The following is an 18,845-nucleotide window of genomic DNA, read 5'->3' as shown; positions in this document are numbered from 1 at the left end:
CGGGATGTACTTCTCGCTGGGAAACGTCGTCAAGTTATTCCGAAAAGGCGTCCGGCGGTTTTATCGCTCGCTAATCAACCTAGAGCTGCAGCTTCCAGTCAGAGAAATAATACGGCTCGATCACTGATCACGCGCGAAAACTGTCGCGAGAAGCTGCGTCTTCCATTCTTGTAATTCCGAGTTAATAAAAAAAAAATTCTGTAAAGGGAAGGAGGTCAATACTTTTTCTTCTAGATTAATTAAACTTCTGTAGCTCTTATAATTATTATTTCAGAAGTATATTTTATTTACGAATCCTTTGATCAATTGGTCAAAGGCTGAAATGGATCTAACTAATTGAAAATGAAAGATTTTGCAGAATAGTAAGACCTTTATCTTTATTTAAGTTTTAAATGGATTTTACCTTGATAGCTTTGCAAATTAGAGAGTGACGTTATATAGATATTTAATATCGAGAATTAAGAATAAAATTGAAATAAATAGTAGTTTTTTCCGTAATGTTTTTGCAAAGAAGAGATCAGCTTTAAATAAATCGGAAAATTAATTACATTATATTCTGCGTAATATATTTTGTTTAATTACTAAAAATTAATTTCAAAATGTAGTAAATTTTTTGCTTGGTATTGTTTGGCAGTATTTTTAACAGTCAGTTTTACGCGATCAAGAAACATTTGAAACATCGTAATAATGAACATCGTAAGATACACTGATGAGAAATCCGACGCCAACCCGAAGTTGTCATCAACGCGCATTTATCATACTCCAGATCGCACGTGAAGAAGAAAGAAGACGTACTTAGTACGTGGCAGGATAATGATCTTTACTTAGAATTCGCATGTTTACCGTGCTGACTCGCGCACGTTTTCGGAATCTCGCCATCCTCCCGTGCGGTTTACATAGATCGCATACCGATATTAAACCGCCCCGATAGCCCGAAGCGCGAGCACTCGGAGTGAAATGATAAAATTGCGAATGCTTGAAGGGAGTGCGAAGAGCGAGGGAAACCTGCGAGGAAACCTGCGAGGAAACCTACCTTCGGGCGAGACACGACGACGCTCGGACGGATTTAGCGCGATCGGCCAAGCGTTTCAATCTACCGCACCGTAAGGACCCATATTCATCTTGTACAGGGTGCTCCAGAAGTAGGACACTTAATATATTCCTCCGCCTTGAAGATATGAGAAGATGGCTGTGATGAAATTTATATAGCCTCGAAGAAACGCGACGTGGCGGAATTCCACTGTCGATGTTGCTCTTCGAATTTATTAAATGGGACACATGTGGTTTCGATCGCAATTAGCATCGTAATAATGGAAAAACACTACACCATCGCGGAAAATAAGTTGCTCCTGCGCTATATTTTTGAGGCAAAGAATAATATATAGATAGTGCTCTCATTTTCGCTTCGTACAAGATGGATTAAATTGGAAGTATAATCTTTCATTTAACATATTGGATAATCAATCGCGAGGACAGAAAATACAGGGTAAAAATCCTCCGGGCGTGTTCTATTTAATGAATTCAGATCCATCCTATATGACGAACAGGCGAATAAGCGTATGGCCGTTTCGAATACGTACGAAGGAAATCCATAGGAGCTGTTTCGCGTCGTCGCAGATGAGAATGTTGCAGTACCTAGTACGACGTCCGGTGTATAAAAGCGAGTTTCGTACTCCTAATTTAGTGCAGGTGTTACCCCGGAGGATCCGACGCGCGTAGTCCTCTCCCGCGAGATATCCCGAGGGACATTGGATTTACGTCGCGGTCTCTCCGCAACCTTCCTCCGTTCTCTCTCTCGCTCTCTCTCTCTCTCTCTCTCTCTCTCTCCCTCTCCCTCTCTCTCTCTTCCACACTCCCTCCTACCCGGACGGAAATTGCTTCGTGAGAGGACCGATTATTGCGCCGAAGAACGACGTGGCGGGGACGGCGCGGGAGGGGCCACGAGACGGAGAATTTCGTAACCGGTCTGCTCTCTCATCAGTCCAGCCGGCGGCTCTTCCGCCGGACGGATGGACAGATCGCCCGGCTCGTAATAGAGCCCTCGTAGCGATGAGTCATACGCTTCGTTTCTCGTCTGCACGGAGGCTCGCTTTAGGAAATGGATCTATCTATAGAACTGGGCGTAGAATGGGTAGACAGGGAGTGTTTTTTCTTGCGAAATCGTAATGCGACGTTCGAGATTTATAGAAGATGCGAGGTAAACGAACGTAATCGGGAACGCGAGGCTTTTGCCGGATGCACGACCGTCACGATGAAGACGTCAATTAAGATTCGTCAATTAAAAGTTACGGTGAGCGAGCAACAAGATATTCGCATAATTCATTTATGAGATTTAATTATAAGTTTGTTTGGTTTAAAACGGTCATCCGGCGACATATCTTTCGGCGTTTATCGTAGCGAGACGCTTCTCTCGTCTCTCGGCGTTTATATCCGTCGAGATGATTAAAATGCATCCTTAAAAAGATCTCTCTCACTCTCTCTTTCATAAAGCCCCTTTATCATAAAGCCCATTTTAGTATGTCAGCGGCATCTAAATATGAAATCCTGAAAATCATGCGGATTTCAATCTCCAGTGTGCGCGAGATTCTCACGGCGACGCGAATACGAAGGCCGGAATCTCGGATTTGCGACGTCGTCTCGGATGTGGGGACACTCGGTTTTACGACCCAAAGCTCCTTCTCTCCTTCTCTTTCGGTCAGCACAGCCGACTGCCCAGATCTTACGTGCGATATTCATGAAGGTTCAGGATTTTCGCAGGACGAGGAGAAGGAGGGTGGAAACGTGTGCGATAAGACAACGACCTGCAGTAAGCGAGAAAAAGGGGTGCGGCGCGGTACGAAATGTCGTACCGGCGAGAATCTAGAAAGTTATCGCATTATCGCGAGGAATACCTTCTGGACTTTTTCCCAATACATTTTTCTCTCTCCCTTCTTCATTTTCCGGATAATAATTGACCTGGCGCGAATTAAGGGAAAGTGTATTTATACGCGTTTTTTGTGTGTCCCTGAATAATCAAACGGGAATATTAATTTATGCGTATACGCGCGACGTAATATTCGTTATAGTGGAATTCGAATACATGAGTATTTATTTATCGTGATATGGCTGAAAGAGAAAACGAGAGCAGACTTTGTATATTAATAAATCGATGATGAAGAGGGAAAGAGATTGAAATTTGTATGGTAAAGCCGATCGCATGCTTTCATTATGAGATAGTAATAAATCGAGTCAACGATATGTTGATGCTGTGATTTGATTTGTTCATAGCTCAGTATCTGTATTAATTTAACCATGAATTAATCAGAATTCGTATTAACTCATTTATTCGCTGAAATTATCGGTGCTGGCTTTTCAATATTCGAATATTACTAAATCCGTTTCGATAACATAGCTCTTTCTCTCTCACTTTCTCTCGTAGCGATATTTATAATATTTTGTAACTAATAAAATTTTCATATTTATGAGAACATTATACCCGGGTATATTGTCCTTTATATTATCAAAATGTCTGATTATCATAAAGATAAAATTTTAAATGTAACGGTACAGCGGTTTTACATAATTTATCAGGCAATCTTTCCTACCATTTTTTCATTTAATATTTATTAATTTATTTTTTGTCTTTAATCCAGTTATGTTAATGTAACAAATGTACTCTGTCAATATCATTTACATATATTTTATATATTTATATATATTATTTTATATCTTTTTGAACGCGATTGCTTTGTAATTCCAATGCGTGTTTGTTTATTTTATACATTTATATATAAATATATATATATATATATATATATATAAAATATATTTTTGATTATTTTTTTGTGTTTTCAATATAATAATATAAATGATGATGCATACTTTGTTCCATATTGTGATTGGTGATTTCACGCTTTCAGGTGACGGTAAGAGACAACGGTAGGCCATCTTTGTCGTCGACTACGAGGATCGTCATCGAGGTAGAGGACGTTAATGACCATAGCCCTAAATTCGACGAGACGTTCTATACGGTCCAAATTCCGGCGTCGCCACCGACAGACAAGCCGCTCTTCCAGGTACAAATTTCTTCCGTATTTCTTTGCGCATTACACGGCCTCGTCTCAATGGGCTTTTCGTTCTCACCCGAATTTCTTGTAAATACATTTTCATGCTGACAAATGGACCGGCGGACGCGGAACAAAAGCAGTCGCGCGAACAGCGCGACCCAAATCTCTCCCGAACGATCCTCTGGCTTTCTCCGTTGTCGTCCCCGCCCGTAAAAAGCGCCCCAACCTTTGTGCCCCGCTGTACATACCGCGCGTTACCTGCGAAATTGTTTTAATCCGCAATGCGGACGATGAATCGTTTCGCGAATTTTACACGAGCGTGTAAAATTTTATTCATATCTCGCATTTTGGCCGTCGTGATTTGATCCGGAGTATTCGCGGGTATTCCACCGACGCACGATCCGCAAGAGTAACACACGGACCATAAAAATAGAAAAGAAACAGCCTGATATATTACACCAACATGAAGCAGACCACTTGCGACTTCTCTCCTCCCTCCCTCCCTCCCTCCTCCTCCTCCTCCTCCCTCGCTTTTTCGTTATCATTTTCCCATCAGAGTCTTCTCTTCTCGATGTGATCAAAGTAACCCGCGTCACCGAGTATCGTCGCATAGAAAGGGTAGATTTAGCTCACGAACCCCAGCACGAGGATCCCCCGACACACAGCCGTCGTCCCACTTCTCTCTTTCTCTCTTTTTCTCTTTCTCTACCGCTCTCTCTTTCACGTGTAACCTTTGTGAATACGAAGGTGAACTTCTGTGTGAACGTCGCACGTCCGCTGCAAACACGAGCATCGGCTGGAGGTCGGCCGGCGCAAATTAAATTACGAGGCGTCGTTGAAACGATGCAGACCTAATTGAAGACGAGAGAATTTACGATTTTGATCCAAGGGAGATCAATACTTAAATACGGCACGCTTACAATTAGACACGACCGCGAGATTTTGTCGCCGAGTAACAGTAAGAAAAAAAAAGAAGTGCCTTCTTTCAATTTATATTCCAGATTTAATTATCGTAAAAGGATAATTAAATATCCAAAGTTCATCGTGTCTTAACTGGTGATAGAGAGTGCATATAAAATATGCTAATTTTCATTGAAGTTATGCGCGCGCGCATACACACACGAGACACGAATATTAACATTATTTATTCGCAGCAATACTATACAAGCCCGTAATGTGTTTAATCCGCGTCGTGTTACAGGGAAAGAGAAAAATACGATGGAAAAAAGCGCTTTCTGCCGCAGCGCAGTGCCGTGTCTGAAAAATACAAAATGGAGAACGAACTTTTCAAACGAACTTTAACAAAAGCATTAACTTTGCATTACGAAACAATACCCACCAATCTCGTCTATACAAAAATTTTAAATTAAAAATCTCATCGCGCGTGTGGGTCAAATAATTTTGCCATCGCGTATATACGTGATACCGGGGGTGTAATGTAGCGCCGATGTAAAATGAGGCCCACGTGCGAAAGTAATTACGCAAAAATGTCGGGTCTTTCTGCTTAAAAGGGTGTAAAGCGAGGTTTCGCGTTCCTTTACCTTTAATACCTCGAAATTTGAATGGTCTTCAAGTTTTTCTCGGCCGACGTGTCGTCGCAGACAGGAAGAAGGCTACGAACGAGGATAAACGATCGGCGCGCAGATATGTATGACCGTCGGGAGGGGAGGGGGGGGGAGGGGAGAAAAAAATCGAATCGCCCGATAGAAACAGTCCTGAGGCTAAAAGCTGTCCTCTCTGGTTCTCGACAGAAATCGAGGAACCGCTCGCGGGAGTTCGACCTTTCGATCGATACGTTACTAGAGAACGGGACTTGGGAGACATTTAGCCCCGACACCCTGTCAGGAGATCGTATCTTCAGGGTAAGGACACCTTGGCACGTAAAATAAGCGCCTGGCGTGGCGCGCGAGCATACACTAGCTCTTATGTATTATATTATATTTGATTATGCGGGAAACTTATTTCATTTCCGGATGATCGGATTATTTCATTTTTGCGCGGGCCGTTTGCGTTGATTCACGAGCGCTTTTATGCCGACTGTACTGTTTTTAATCCATGTTTATGGTTACGTAATATTTTTCTTTCTCTCATGCTACCGCTATGCCCGTCGATAGGACGGCCACGTGTACACGCACTTAATCGATCTCACCTTGATTGGTCGCGTATAATCGAATTATTCTCTAACTAACTGCAAAGGCAAAGTTGGTAATTATAAGATGGACATTTATTATTATATAATAGCACTTTATTCGGTAATCAAGTTTCCGAAGTGCGCGACCATTCAAGGGTTAATTGAATGTCTTGTCCTATCTTGCGCACAGTATTTATGTATTATGTATATATATATATATATATATATATATATATTATTCTTGGCATTCTTGGCTGCATCCTTTTTCATCCCCCTACGCCTCTCTCTCTCTCTCTCTCTCTCTCTCTTTCTCTCTCTCTCCGTTCTTCCTCTTCGCCCCCTTCTCTCTTTAACTGATAATTCGTGCCTCTCTTGTGCTCGTCTATGTGTGTTGCGCTCCTGAATGTTGCCTTATCGTACGCGAGATTGCCGCCTGAGAATGTTCCGTTATCTTATCACTACTAATGATTGCACACCGCCGAGGATCTTGCGGGCAGCAAGGATGTCGTCTACGACTGCGAAATTTTCCGCTGGATTCCCAGTTTGGCACGAGTCTTGTTTTACTCCGAAGTCAAAGAAATATATCTTCTTTCCGAGGATTATATTGTACAATCGCGTAACATCGCGTAACATAAGATACGCGATCGAAAGGTGCTCACTTTTACGACCGAATGCACAGCTGGAAGAAAATAGAACGGAACGAGATATCGCGAGTTGTATCCGTATATGCGTATCGTCTCGAGCGCCGAATATAAGTTCAAAATTGCAAATAATGCAAATATGACGCGTGTGCGAAGAGGTGCATGTGTCGTATAAGATACAGAGAACGGGACAAGAACGGGATCAGAGGCGCGCCGAGAGAATCGTCAAAACAGATTCTTCTTCCGCACAAATTGAAATCGAAAACAATTAGTAAAATTTATCGCGATTATTTTAATTTCTTGAAAAAGGAGTTTTCGAAAAAGATGCCGGAAAGAGAAGCATCGTAAACGAGCGAGTCAGTATACGCGGGGAAAATTCGGTGGGAAAGAGGAAAACTGTCCAGAGTGGAGACAACGAAAGGTAATGGAGAAATGTATTTTTTCCGCGAGCACACGCGGAATTCCGCAAACGGACTCGCCCGTTTCGTCGAGGATAACACGCGAATGCACTCGTGGGAGCGTCGTGCATCCTCGTGCATGCGTCGCACCGCAACGGTTTGCGTTTCGCTCGGTTACCGCTCTCGCGGCCGGAGTCCGCGGCATTTCGCGATCACGATCGTTAGCACGCTTGAGGCACACCGGCAATAGAACGGAAGAGCCTGCTGTATTTTGCTATCACGACGTCATCTTAGCTCTTTCTCGATGTACCGCATGCGGATTATGCCACGCTGCGCTTCGATCGAAGGCTCGTTGTTCTCCGCGACGCCGTAAGGAACGTAATTGCGCAAGTTGCATCTTCTCTATCTCTCGCGAGCTTGAGTATGCATTCTGCGGAGAGAATTGCGTTTAGAGAATTGCAGGAAAAAGTATCTCTTATTTATAATAAAAAGAAAGAAAAAAAATAGAAGAAGCGAGATTTCTTTTTAAAGGCGATCTTTGCGCATCGACGCCTCGAATCACCTTTGCGATCTTTGATAGGAATGTTCGCGTTAACTGACACTGATTACTATTTATTTATGGGGTATGTTAATTTTCGTTTGCAGCGTTTTCTTGATGCCGCTGTAGACTACACGCGATATACTAACGTTTCTTTTATGCCGGATGAATTTCCATCGCAGTAGACTGACTTTTATCGTAATGCGATAACGCGAGATAATTCTTGAAATTTGCATTTAGGTTCTTGCGTATGATGAAGATATCGGTGACAACGGGAGAATCCAGTACAGCCTTAAGGGCGGTCGAAGGGGCAAATTCAAAATTCATCCTACCACAGGGATGGTATACTCTCTACGTGTATTTGAGGCTGGTCAAGAATACGAAATGATGGTAATTTTTAATTTTCTTTTCACGAGTGTAAGTGTATAAATAATTGTTTATTAGAGACAAAAAGCATAATTTTTTATGTAATCAAAGGTAACAAACAGAATTTTGGAGTGGAAAATTTGGAAATGGAAACCAGGAGTACTTTATATATATTATGAGAATTGTTTACTCGCAAATTGCAAATGCAGACTGCATTAAAATTGTGGTGCGTCCTCCTGCTTTATAGAAAAATTTTAGAAGTAAAACAGTAAAAAGTAAAATGTAATACGTAAATGTTCGTTATTCCTGTGAAGTAGCGTTAAATTGTATAGTAGTTCGCACAGTAGAGGAAACATATTGGGACAAGAAAAAATTACAGAAAATTTACATGATATTATATCACGTTGAAGATTCTGATTCACGTTTAGATTCTGATTTTATAATGCGACATATTCAGATATTCCCGTAACGTAAACTCGATTTGGATGGAAACTTTTACGCGTGCTGTATATTCTGTAGATACGAGCGACCGATCACGGAGAACACCAGCGTAGTGAACAGACTCGAGTTTCCGTTCGCGTTGTAGAGGCGCCGAAGGAATCGGAGAACCCTCCAATATTCAAGACAAACAATCAAAGTGTGGAAGTCACGGAGAGCGACGAGGCGGGCTTTCTAGTCGCTCTCGTGCAAGCCAGCGACAAAGACGGAGATTCTTTGTGGTACGACATTTTAGGTAAGAACGGCCGTTTTTCACGATGATCACAAAACAGAGTTTCGTGTGGGACATCGCGTTTTTTTTTAACATTCTCATATCAAAAGTATAATCCAACTTTTAACTTTGAAGCTTCTGACACGCAAGGATAAGGCTTTATCTCATTATAAAAAAAAAAAAAAAAGAAATTTAAAATTTTTGTTATACCATTTTAAATGTTACAATTGCGCGTATTCACGATGGGAGGATTAAGCGATGTAAGTCATGAAAGTCATCCTGAATTCTGCCGACTTTTAGACGGCGACAAACGCGACGAGTTCTTCATCGGTCGCGACAACGGCAACGTGCTGCTGGCCAAGAGACTGGACTGGGAGACCCAGAACTTTTACAACCTGACGATCGGCGTAACCGACGGCGTGCACACGACGCTGACGCAGCTGCTCGTTACGGTGATCGACATCAATGATCACCGTCCGGAGTTTACCGAGAACACGTATCGCGTCGACATCTCGGAGAATGTCGAGAAGGGCGAGAAGATCCTGCAGCTACACGCGACCGACGAGGATGAGGATAAGAAGGTCTTCTACAGCCTGCACGCGGCGCAGAATCAGGCGTCACTCGAGATCTTCCACGTAGATTCGGTGCTGGGCTCGATCACGTTGAACCAGCCACTCGACCGGGAGACAATCGAGGAGCACGTGTTGACGGTGATGGTCAAGGATCAAGGCACGCCGGCTAAGCGCAACTACGCTCGAGTAATCGTCACCGTGCACGATCATAACGATCACGCGCCTGAATTCATCAGCAAGATCATTCAGGGCAAAGTGTACGAGAGCTCGCCGATCGGCGCGGCGGTGGTGCAAGTATGCGCGATCGATCGGGATCGCGGCGAGAACGCCAGGATCACCTATTCGATCACGTCCGGCAATATTGGTAATGCGCTCAGCATCGATCCAGACCTCGGTTTCATCCGTGTCGCACGCGAGCTCGATCTGAGCGTCACCTCCGAGTATACCCTTCTCGTGAAGGCGACCGATCACGGTTCCCCGGCGCTGGCGAACACCGTGCCGGTGTACGTGAGGGTGAAAATGGCCGACAACGCGCCACCGCGTTTCATTCAGAAGGAACTATCCGCGGAGATATACGAGAACCAACAGCTTGGCACGTACGTGAAGCACGTGGAGGCGCGGAGCACGTCGTCCTTGCAGTTTGAGATTGTGCGCGGTAATCGCGACGACACGTTCTTCGTGAACCCGAGCACCGGCGTGATCGTCATTAAGAATCAGCTGGACTATGAGAAGACCAAGTTCTACAATCTGACGGTGTCGGCCACGAACATGGCCAGCGCCTCGGCCACCTGCAATGTCATCGTCCACGTGCTCGACAGGAATGACAACGCGCCGCACTTCCTGCAGGCGGAGTACAGCGGCGAGATCAGTGAAGGCGCCAGCATCGGTTCTCTCGTATTAACCAACTCAAGCGCGCCCCTGGTCATCAAGGCCGAGGACGCGGATTCCGAGTTAAACGCGCTGCTCAATTACGACATCGTCGAAGATCTACCGCGAAAGTACTTCCACATAGACTCCAGCACCGGTGCCATACGCACCGTCATGCTACTGGATCACGAAACGATTCCGAAGTTTTCGTTCCACGTGAAAGTCTCTGATCTAGGTAAACCGAGGCTCTCGTCCGAGACGACTGCCAAGGTGATGATAGCCGTGACGGATGTCAACGATTGTCCGCCCAAGTTCTCCAAGACTGATTACAACGTCACGCTTTTGCTGCCGACGTACAAGAACGTTGCTGTCACTCGAGTGAACGCCGTGGATCCTGACAGCTCCGAGGGAACAGCATTGAGGTACGTGCTGAAATGTCAGCGAGCTCTCTAGCTATCAAGATTCTTATTTGTATTTCGCGTTCGCTATCAAATACAGCTTTATTCATGATAATAATAACTACATTCCGCTTACGTTGCACCATTCTATTCTATTACGTTCCGTTATTTTTGTAAAAGGAGAATAAGTCTCGAATTGCATTTATGTGAAGAATCTTTTTCAACTGTTAATTAAAAATACATAAGAATTATTAAATTTAACATATAGCTCATGCTTGATGAATAATGCGTTTCACGTTTGTTTAGGTATGACATCATCGACGGGAATAAGGCTCACACCTTCGACATAGATGCTCAGAGCGGCATTATCACGGTTCACAATCCGGAACGTATGAAGAAGAACTATCTCCTTCACGTGCGAGTGTCAGATGGCAAGTACTCGAGCGTGGCGCAGGTGAACGTGATGGTGGAAAAATCGGAGAATTCTGGTTTGATCTTCCAAAAGAACGTTTATGAAGGGGCCATTTTGGAGAACTCCACGAAAATTACAACCGTAGTGGTGGTAAACGTCCTCGGTAGCTCGTTGAACGAGCACATTATCTTCAGCATTCTTAATCCCACCGACATGTTCGTAATCGGACCGACTTCCGGTGCGATCCGAACCAACGGCATTCGATTCGATCGAGAAGCATGCGATCACTACGAATTAATCGTCGAGGCAAAGAGTCATCCGCCGGATCGGGAGAAGCCCAGAGTAGCTCATGTTATAGTGAATGTCACTATACTCGACATCAACGACAATTGTCCAATGTTCGTTAATCTACCGTATTATGCTGTCGTTTCCGTCGACGCCCAAAAAGGCGATGTCATTACAAAGGTAGACAGATTAACATATGAATATGATTTTTACAATATGTTTTTTTTAATTTTAGCGTCGGTCTTGTGTGGATGGATTTCAATTTTACTTTTATTATTCAGGTTCATGCGATAGATATGGATAGCGGTGATAATGGCGAGGTGAGATACGAATTGAAAAAAGGTCACGGGGAGCTGTTCAAGGTGTGTCGGAAAACCGGTGAAATATCATTAAAGCAAAATCTCGAAGGTCACAATCGCGAGTATCAGCTTACGATTGCCGCGTACGACGGCGGTGAGTTGGTTAAATCTAAAGTCAATAACTCGCTTTCCGCTTGATCCCGTTTTAAATGAGCTTCTAAATATGATTGCAGGAATAACGCCTTGCTCCATTGAGGTGCCAGTCAACGTGAAGGTGATAGATCGCTCGATGCCGGTATTTGACAAGCAATTCTATACGGATAGCGTGCTCGAGAGTATAGAAGTACATTCACCTCTGGCGTTATCCATTCAAGCTGAGTCACCTTTGAATCGCAAACTCATATACAGCATTACTAAGGGTAATGATTTTGAGGAGTTCGCCCTGGACTTCAACACGGGTAAGTAAAATATACAACACAAATTCTCGGGCATGCGTTATCAGATGACAAACAAGAACTCCACGTTAGTAAATAATTTCGTATGAAACATAACGTTGTATGGTATGATGAAAAAGTAGAAACATAAGAATTGGCGATTGTTTTCTATTAGTTGCGCAGCAAAAAGGTTATATTTACTAAATGAAATTTAGTTAAAAATTTTCTGGGTCGACAAAAATGATCAAAATATTTTATTATCCTATCATGTATCTTTTTTAATTAACAATATAAAAATATAAAAATGTTATATTAAAATAAATCTTATATCGGATATCCGTTCCCAGTTTTATTTTGTAACTTGGCTATGGGACTTACGCTATTCAAACTACCGAAAGGTTTCTTATGATACATTGCTAGTATGGCTATATACTTAGTAAACTCGTCAGTTTTGCTGCATTATGGTAGTTGGTTACTAAATTCTAATCGCATAACAATTTTGGTGAAATTAGGGGAAAATGGAGAAATAAAAAAGTATAATATTTTCAATATGACATAATCTTAACCAAGAAATGAAAAATTGAATATTTTTACACAGATTTTGAAAAATTTAAATTAATTGACGCCGATTCTACGTTTTATCTTATTTTATATTTTTCCTTACTTAAACATATTTGGCTTCAGTGAACATATTTTTTGATTATGTACTTTTAGTGGCTGTTCGTATTTACGATTATTCTTTCATAGTAGATTGTTTAATTATTTTCGGATCATGATATTTATTCCACATATTTCTTACGACTGCTTGTCTGGAAACTAGAAATTAAAGTCTTGTTGTATCTCCCTGTTTCGCAGCCCCCGACAGTAACAATGGTCCTTGTGAGTATAAAAAAAAATTCTAGTTCTATCGGTCTATGCTGTGCTGCTACGCTATACATTGCACATCGCTCTGTGTTCATGCACGATGTAATATCATAGGCAAATCGCTGCAGTTGGGTCGAACAGATTGAAACAATGCGCGAGCAACGAAATTGAATTTGGATAAATCTGAGATTCAATAACTAAATCGAGAACGACTTGTATTCCGACTCGATAGCATCGAATGCAATGTAGAACTTCCAGATTTGAATTTCTTGCTTGCTTTTAATTCAGAGATGTCTTACACATCTATATAATTCTACCTCGGAGATTGTACAAACTTACAAAGAACGAAGCCAGTTATTTCTAGATTCATGTTTAAACGATTGATCGCTGTCATATCAACGTAAAATCGCAGTTTTAATCTTCAATTCTCAATGGAGGAAAATGTAATTAACAGTTCAGAATATGTATATGCTTATCAATTCCTGCAGCGCTTGATTGCATTTCCAATTAACATTTTGAGCGATGCAAATTATTCAATTATCTTATGCAATTACCATAACAACACACCGAAACGTACAAGCTATTCTCTTCTAGTATATACGTAATGTACATTGTGTTTCCGAAATGACACAATCAAGAATTGATTTCCGAAAAAGATCGAAAATCGAAAATAAAATTTTATATAAAATTTTGTTTCTATAAAGAGTTACTCCACTTTCGGTTATTATCATTTCAAAAACTGTATATAGCTATTCACCGCTTCAAACACAAACGGTCGATCATGTTCATAAAATTTGCATAAGATGCATTTCTAAATTATATATAAGCATGTTTTGTTCTTTCATGTTTCATAATTTCCATTAACCAATTTTGATTCTGTTGTCATATTGTCTGTAACACTTAATTAGGTGTATTAATCGCACGATATTCTGCTACAGTGAAACATAACACAAACGTAACATAAACATTTCGAATTATTGACACATTTGCTAGCTTATGACGTAAGCTTGTTGCACATTCTCGCGCGAAGCTAACATTTACGAAGATGAAGTTTTCTGAGCCTTTCTAATTTAAAAAGATTATAATATCTGCTTACGGGAGAGAGAGAGAGAGAGAGAGAGAGAGAGAGAGAGAGCGCCTCTTCCTCTCTCTTCTATAATCCGCTTTAGTCGTGTACACCATTCCACAAAATTAATTTTGTTCCCGCTTTCCGTTTTTCCACGATCGTAATCTGGGCGGGTCTCATTAAATTGTAATCGCGATGGAACCACACGAAACCGGCTTGGAGCACAATAGCTGCTTACACGCACTATCGTTCCACGATCCGAGGCCGGTCTAGACACATCATAAATATTTCACCTGAATGTGAAACGTGTGCGGCCCACCCATTTTCATTTTCTTCACGAGATTTCAATGGCTTCAACCTGCTCGCATGTCGTGCCTGCACCTTACGTAAGGCAGATCGCTTATTATTATCTATTCCATTTTCTAGATTATTTCAGAATTAATTTAATAAGAGCCGCGATACGTCAGGGCAATAGTCGCGATATGAAATTCCGACGCTTATCTCCCGAGAGGGTGCAGGCATTATTACGATATTACGAGCATTGGCAAAATCATCCCCATCCGGGATCCCGAAGTTTTATATAAATGCGATTACCGCGCGACTGCATTCATCAGTGTCTTCCAGTGTCTACGGATTCGTCGAATTAATTTCGCCGAAATGCATTATGTTCTTCGTGTAAATTTTACACAGTGGTTCTGATTCCGCTCGACAATCGCTCGAGAATAACGAAAGCTGAATATGGGTAGATCGTTGTAGATCGATTTCTCTCATACGCACTCGCTCTTTTATCGCTCCTGGAAGGAACTCTTTTGACGGATACGTAGACACTCTGCTGCATAGTATGTGCTTTGGGTCTACAATCTTCTCTTCGTATAAATCAGGTGTAATCTATGTGGTGGATGAGCTGGATTATGAGCAAAAGAAGCAGTATGAGCTGACCGTGCGCGCCACCGACAGCGTGTCAGGCGTTTACGCGGAGGTGCTTGTCAGTATCCTCGTCCTGGATGTAAACGACTGCCCGCCCGAATTCACGCAGGATTCCTACAACATTTCGGTGTCGGAGGCGGCACCATTCGGGACCTCCGTCCTGCGAGTGAGCTCTAGAGACAATGACACAGGTAAGCGTAACGTCGAATCTAAGCTTCGCGTGCTGAAAAAAACCGAATTATTTTTTCTGAACTTGTACGTATGAATAAAATTTGAAAAAAAAAAAAAAAAAAAAGATATCTTAATCATATTCATATTCATCTTTTCATAGGCATCAATCAACAAGTTCGGTACGCCATTCAGAACGACACCGAGGATAACACGGATCTCTTCCACATCGATCCCGACGAGGGTATAATATTTCTCAAGCGATCCTTGGATCACGAAAGCCGCGAATCCCATCACTTTACGGTAATTGCCATGGACCGCGGTGTGCCGAGCCTGTCGAGTACGGCGCACGTTTGGGTGAGCGTGATCGATATGAATGACAATCCGCCCAAGTTCGAGCAGCCTTCGTACACTTGTTCCCTGTCGGAGCACGCCGAGCGTGGCCAATTCGTGACGGTGGTATCAGCGAGCGATCCCGACTACGTCGACGAGAAGCTGACGTACACCATCGTAGGTGGGAACGAGCAGCAGACGTACAATATCGACCAGTCGACCGGCATCATTTCGCTGATAAATATGCAGAACTTTGGCGAGCAGAAGCTCAGCATGCTCAACGTGTCCGTCACCGACGGCGTCTATACCAGCTTCACTCGCGTTAAGATTGAAATTCTGCCCGCGAACAGGCACAATCCGAAATTTCCGAATCCGCTGGTCGAGGTGACCGTTCTGGAGAACCAATTGCCCGGTAGATTGGTCACCAGCGTACTGGCCGTGGACGAGGATTTCGGCGAATACGGCACAGTGACATACACGATAATGTCGGAGATGATGAAGGAACTATTTGACATACACAAGCTCACCGGCGAGATAGTAACACGCAAGAAGCTCGATCGAGAGGAGCAGAAACTCTATGAGATACTGGTTATGGCAACCGACGGTGGTGGTAGATCCGGATTTGTCGTAGTGCGTGTCAAGGTGGGCGACGAGAACGATAATGCGCCCGTGTTTCTCCTCAGAGAGTACAAAGCGACCATCCAAGGTAATCTGTCTTTGAATACACCCTTCCTAAAAGTCAGAGCGCAGGACGCGGACGAGGAAGAGGCGGCTAAGATCGTTTACTCCATCTACGAATTGCAAACGTCACCAGCTAAGTCTCTGTTTGGTATAAATCCCGATACAGGATCTCTCTATCTACAGAAGAGCGCTGTGGAATGGGGTAAGAGATATATTTATTTTATCTTTATATGTGCTATGAAGAAAATGAATTTTATAATATTAATTTTAAAGATTTTATCACAAATAAATATTTATCCTTTTCAGAAAACAAATTGTTCGAGTTTTTCATTCGCGCGGAGGACAAAGGCACGACTACACATCATGCCGATGTACCATTGAGTATCTACATAATGGGTTCTCATGATATTCCGCCTCTGTTTGAGCGGAAGGAAGATACATTTTTCGTAAGAGAGGACTCTTCCATCGGTACACCGATTACGAAACTCAAAACCGTTACGAATAGCACCGTGACGTATCGCATAGTATCCGGCGATGAGGATAACCCGCTCTTTACGATCGACTCTCACGGTCAGATCACTCTAGCGAGACCGTTGGATCGAGAGCTGAAAGACAGTCATTTGATCGGTGTTCTCGCTGAGACGGATTCAAGTCCACCGCTCACAGCTCTCGCTGAAATTTTCCTTCAGGTACTTGATGAAAATGATCACGCGCCGAAATTTGAGAGCAATCCATACGCGATCAACTTGGCCGAGAATATCGAGGAAAGGACGTCTATATTAAAAGTTACCGCGCACGATAAAGATCTTGCTAGCAACGGCGAGGTGCGTTATTCCTTTGGATCCGACATAGGCGAATTAGCGAATGTTTTTACCGTGGAGGCGTATAGCGGTTGGATATCAACATTGGTACAGCTCGACAAGGAAAAGCAACCAGAATATAAGTTTCAAGTAATATAAATGTGACATATGAGAGATATTGCGAACTTGTATCTTTACAAGAATATATCAAACATAATAATATTCTTTTTCAGGTGGTTGCCACTGACAATGGAAATCCGAAACATTTCGCAAGAACGTCAGTGCACGTCAAGTTAAAAGATTATAACGATAATGCTCCTGCATTCGTTGATGATCGTTATGAAGCTACGGTGAATGAAGACGCTCTACCGGGAACAGTTGTGCAAAAACTGATCACCGTTGATAAAGACACGGATATTAGCACACCGATAGAGTTTTACATAACATCCGGCGATCCTAGATCGCGATTTCAAATTAGATCTACCGGCGAGGTGTACGTGGCAAAATCATTAGATAGAGAAACTATCGATCGTTATGAGCTTGAGATCGTTGGTACTGATGGAAAATATGTTTTTGAGACAAAAGTAACGGTACAAGTCTTGGACGTTAATGATAATCCGCCATATTGTCTCAGATACCGTTATAGAGAGATACTTTCCGAGGGCTCGCATCCTGGTACTTATGTATTGACCGTATTGGCCATTGACTACGATGATGAGCCGAACGCTAAATTAAGATTCTATTTGACTGGCGACAATAATGATAAATTTTCGTTAGATAAAGAAACAGGCGTGCTGAAAACTGTCGGGCAGCTCGATCGAGAGACTCAAGCCAAGTATTCATTGACGGCACACGTGCAAGATCGAGATAAGCCGACTTGGGAATGTTCATCGCAGTTAGAGATTTTCGTTTCTGATCTCAACGATAACGCACCGAAATTTACTATGTCAACCTACAGCAGCACTCTGCCTGAAGATGTGGAAGTCGGTACTTTAGTAACTAAAGTACACGCTACGGACGATGATATTGGTATCAATCGGAAGATCCGGTATGAGTTTATCGATTCGGCGGACGGTCATTTCCTTATCGCGGTGGATAGTGGAATAGTTACGCTGGCCAAACCGCTAGATAGAGAAACGAAGGCTATGTACAACGTTACTATTCAGGCATTGGATCAAGGTACTCCACAATTGATGGGGATTGCTTCTCTCATTGTTAACGTGCAGGATATCAATGATAACCCGCCGGAATTCACTTCCAAACTCTATTTTGCGAAAGTGCCCGAGATCTATGCGGTTGGTACTGAAGTAGCAAGAGTACTCGCCACCTCCAAGGATACAGGAGTGAACGCTGATATATATTACTCGATTGTCGGAGGCAATGAACACAAAAAGTTCCAAATAGACGCCAAGACTGGAGTTTTGACTATCGCCGAACAGTTGGACTATGAACGAGCTCGCGATTATTTTCTCACTATCCAAGCTGTCGACGGAGGCATTCCGCCGCTAAGCAATCACGCTACTGTCAATATTACCGTCACCGACAGTAACGATAACGCGCCGATTTTCAGCGAGGTTTTGTACAGAGCCTTCGTGAGAGAAGATGCGAAAATCGGAGAAAAAGTTACACAAGTAAGTTTCTCCGACTAAATCTTAATTTATTATTCGATTAACTTGGGATTTACATTTTGGACTTTGGTTCACATTTTTATAATAAAATAATATTTTTTTCTATTCTCAGAATTTTTTATATATGAGATAGCGGAAAAGGAAGTTAAATTTTTTATTCCAACGATTGCTTTATTACTAAAAGTTATTTCAAGTTTTCAATTTATTTCATTTATTAACTATTAAAATCACTTTACAAGCAAAAGAATATAGTTATAGAATTTTTTATGAAATATACGCATA

The 18,845-nt window shown here is 42.5% G+C and overlaps 1 protein-coding gene across 9 annotated transcripts in view; it reads left to right on the top strand.

The window, feature by feature from the left end:
- Positions 1 to 18,845, top strand: part of kug (FAT atypical cadherin kugelei) — a 288,772-nt gene that overhangs the window by 261,495 nt on the left and 8,432 nt on the right. For 6 of the 9 annotated variants that reach the window (XM_011632549.3, XM_011632547.3, XM_011632548.3 and 3 more), the window contains exons 7-19: positions 3,900 to 4,055; positions 5,798 to 5,908; positions 7,995 to 8,144; positions 8,640 to 8,853; positions 9,130 to 10,690; positions 10,973 to 11,543; positions 11,645 to 11,816; positions 11,896 to 12,120; positions 12,952 to 12,975; positions 14,908 to 15,144; positions 15,285 to 16,337; positions 16,442 to 17,085; positions 17,169 to 18,566. In XM_011632549.3, coding sequence (XP_011630851.2) covers positions 3,900 to 4,055; positions 5,798 to 5,908; positions 7,995 to 8,144; positions 8,640 to 8,853; positions 9,130 to 10,690; positions 10,973 to 11,543; positions 11,645 to 11,816; positions 11,896 to 12,120; positions 12,952 to 12,975; positions 14,908 to 15,144; positions 15,285 to 16,337; positions 16,442 to 17,085; positions 17,169 to 18,566 — 6,516 coding nt within the window. The remainder of the gene's footprint in view (positions 1 to 3,899; positions 4,056 to 5,797; positions 5,909 to 7,994; positions 8,145 to 8,639; positions 8,854 to 9,129; positions 10,691 to 10,972; positions 11,544 to 11,644; positions 11,817 to 11,895; positions 12,121 to 12,951; positions 12,976 to 14,907; positions 15,145 to 15,284; positions 16,338 to 16,441; positions 17,086 to 17,168; positions 18,567 to 18,845) is intronic. The other 3 variants (XM_011632546.3, XM_011632545.3, XM_089085546.1) reach the window with 3 other exon arrangements.

This window comes from Pogonomyrmex barbatus, unplaced genomic scaffold (genome assembly GCF_055798465.1).
Source record: "Pogonomyrmex barbatus isolate J1 unplaced genomic scaffold, ASM5579846v1 scaffold10, whole genome shotgun sequence".
Classification (NCBI taxonomy): Eukaryota; Metazoa; Arthropoda; class Insecta; order Hymenoptera; family Formicidae; genus Pogonomyrmex; species Pogonomyrmex barbatus.
This window is presented reverse-complemented; position numbering and strand designations above follow the sequence as displayed.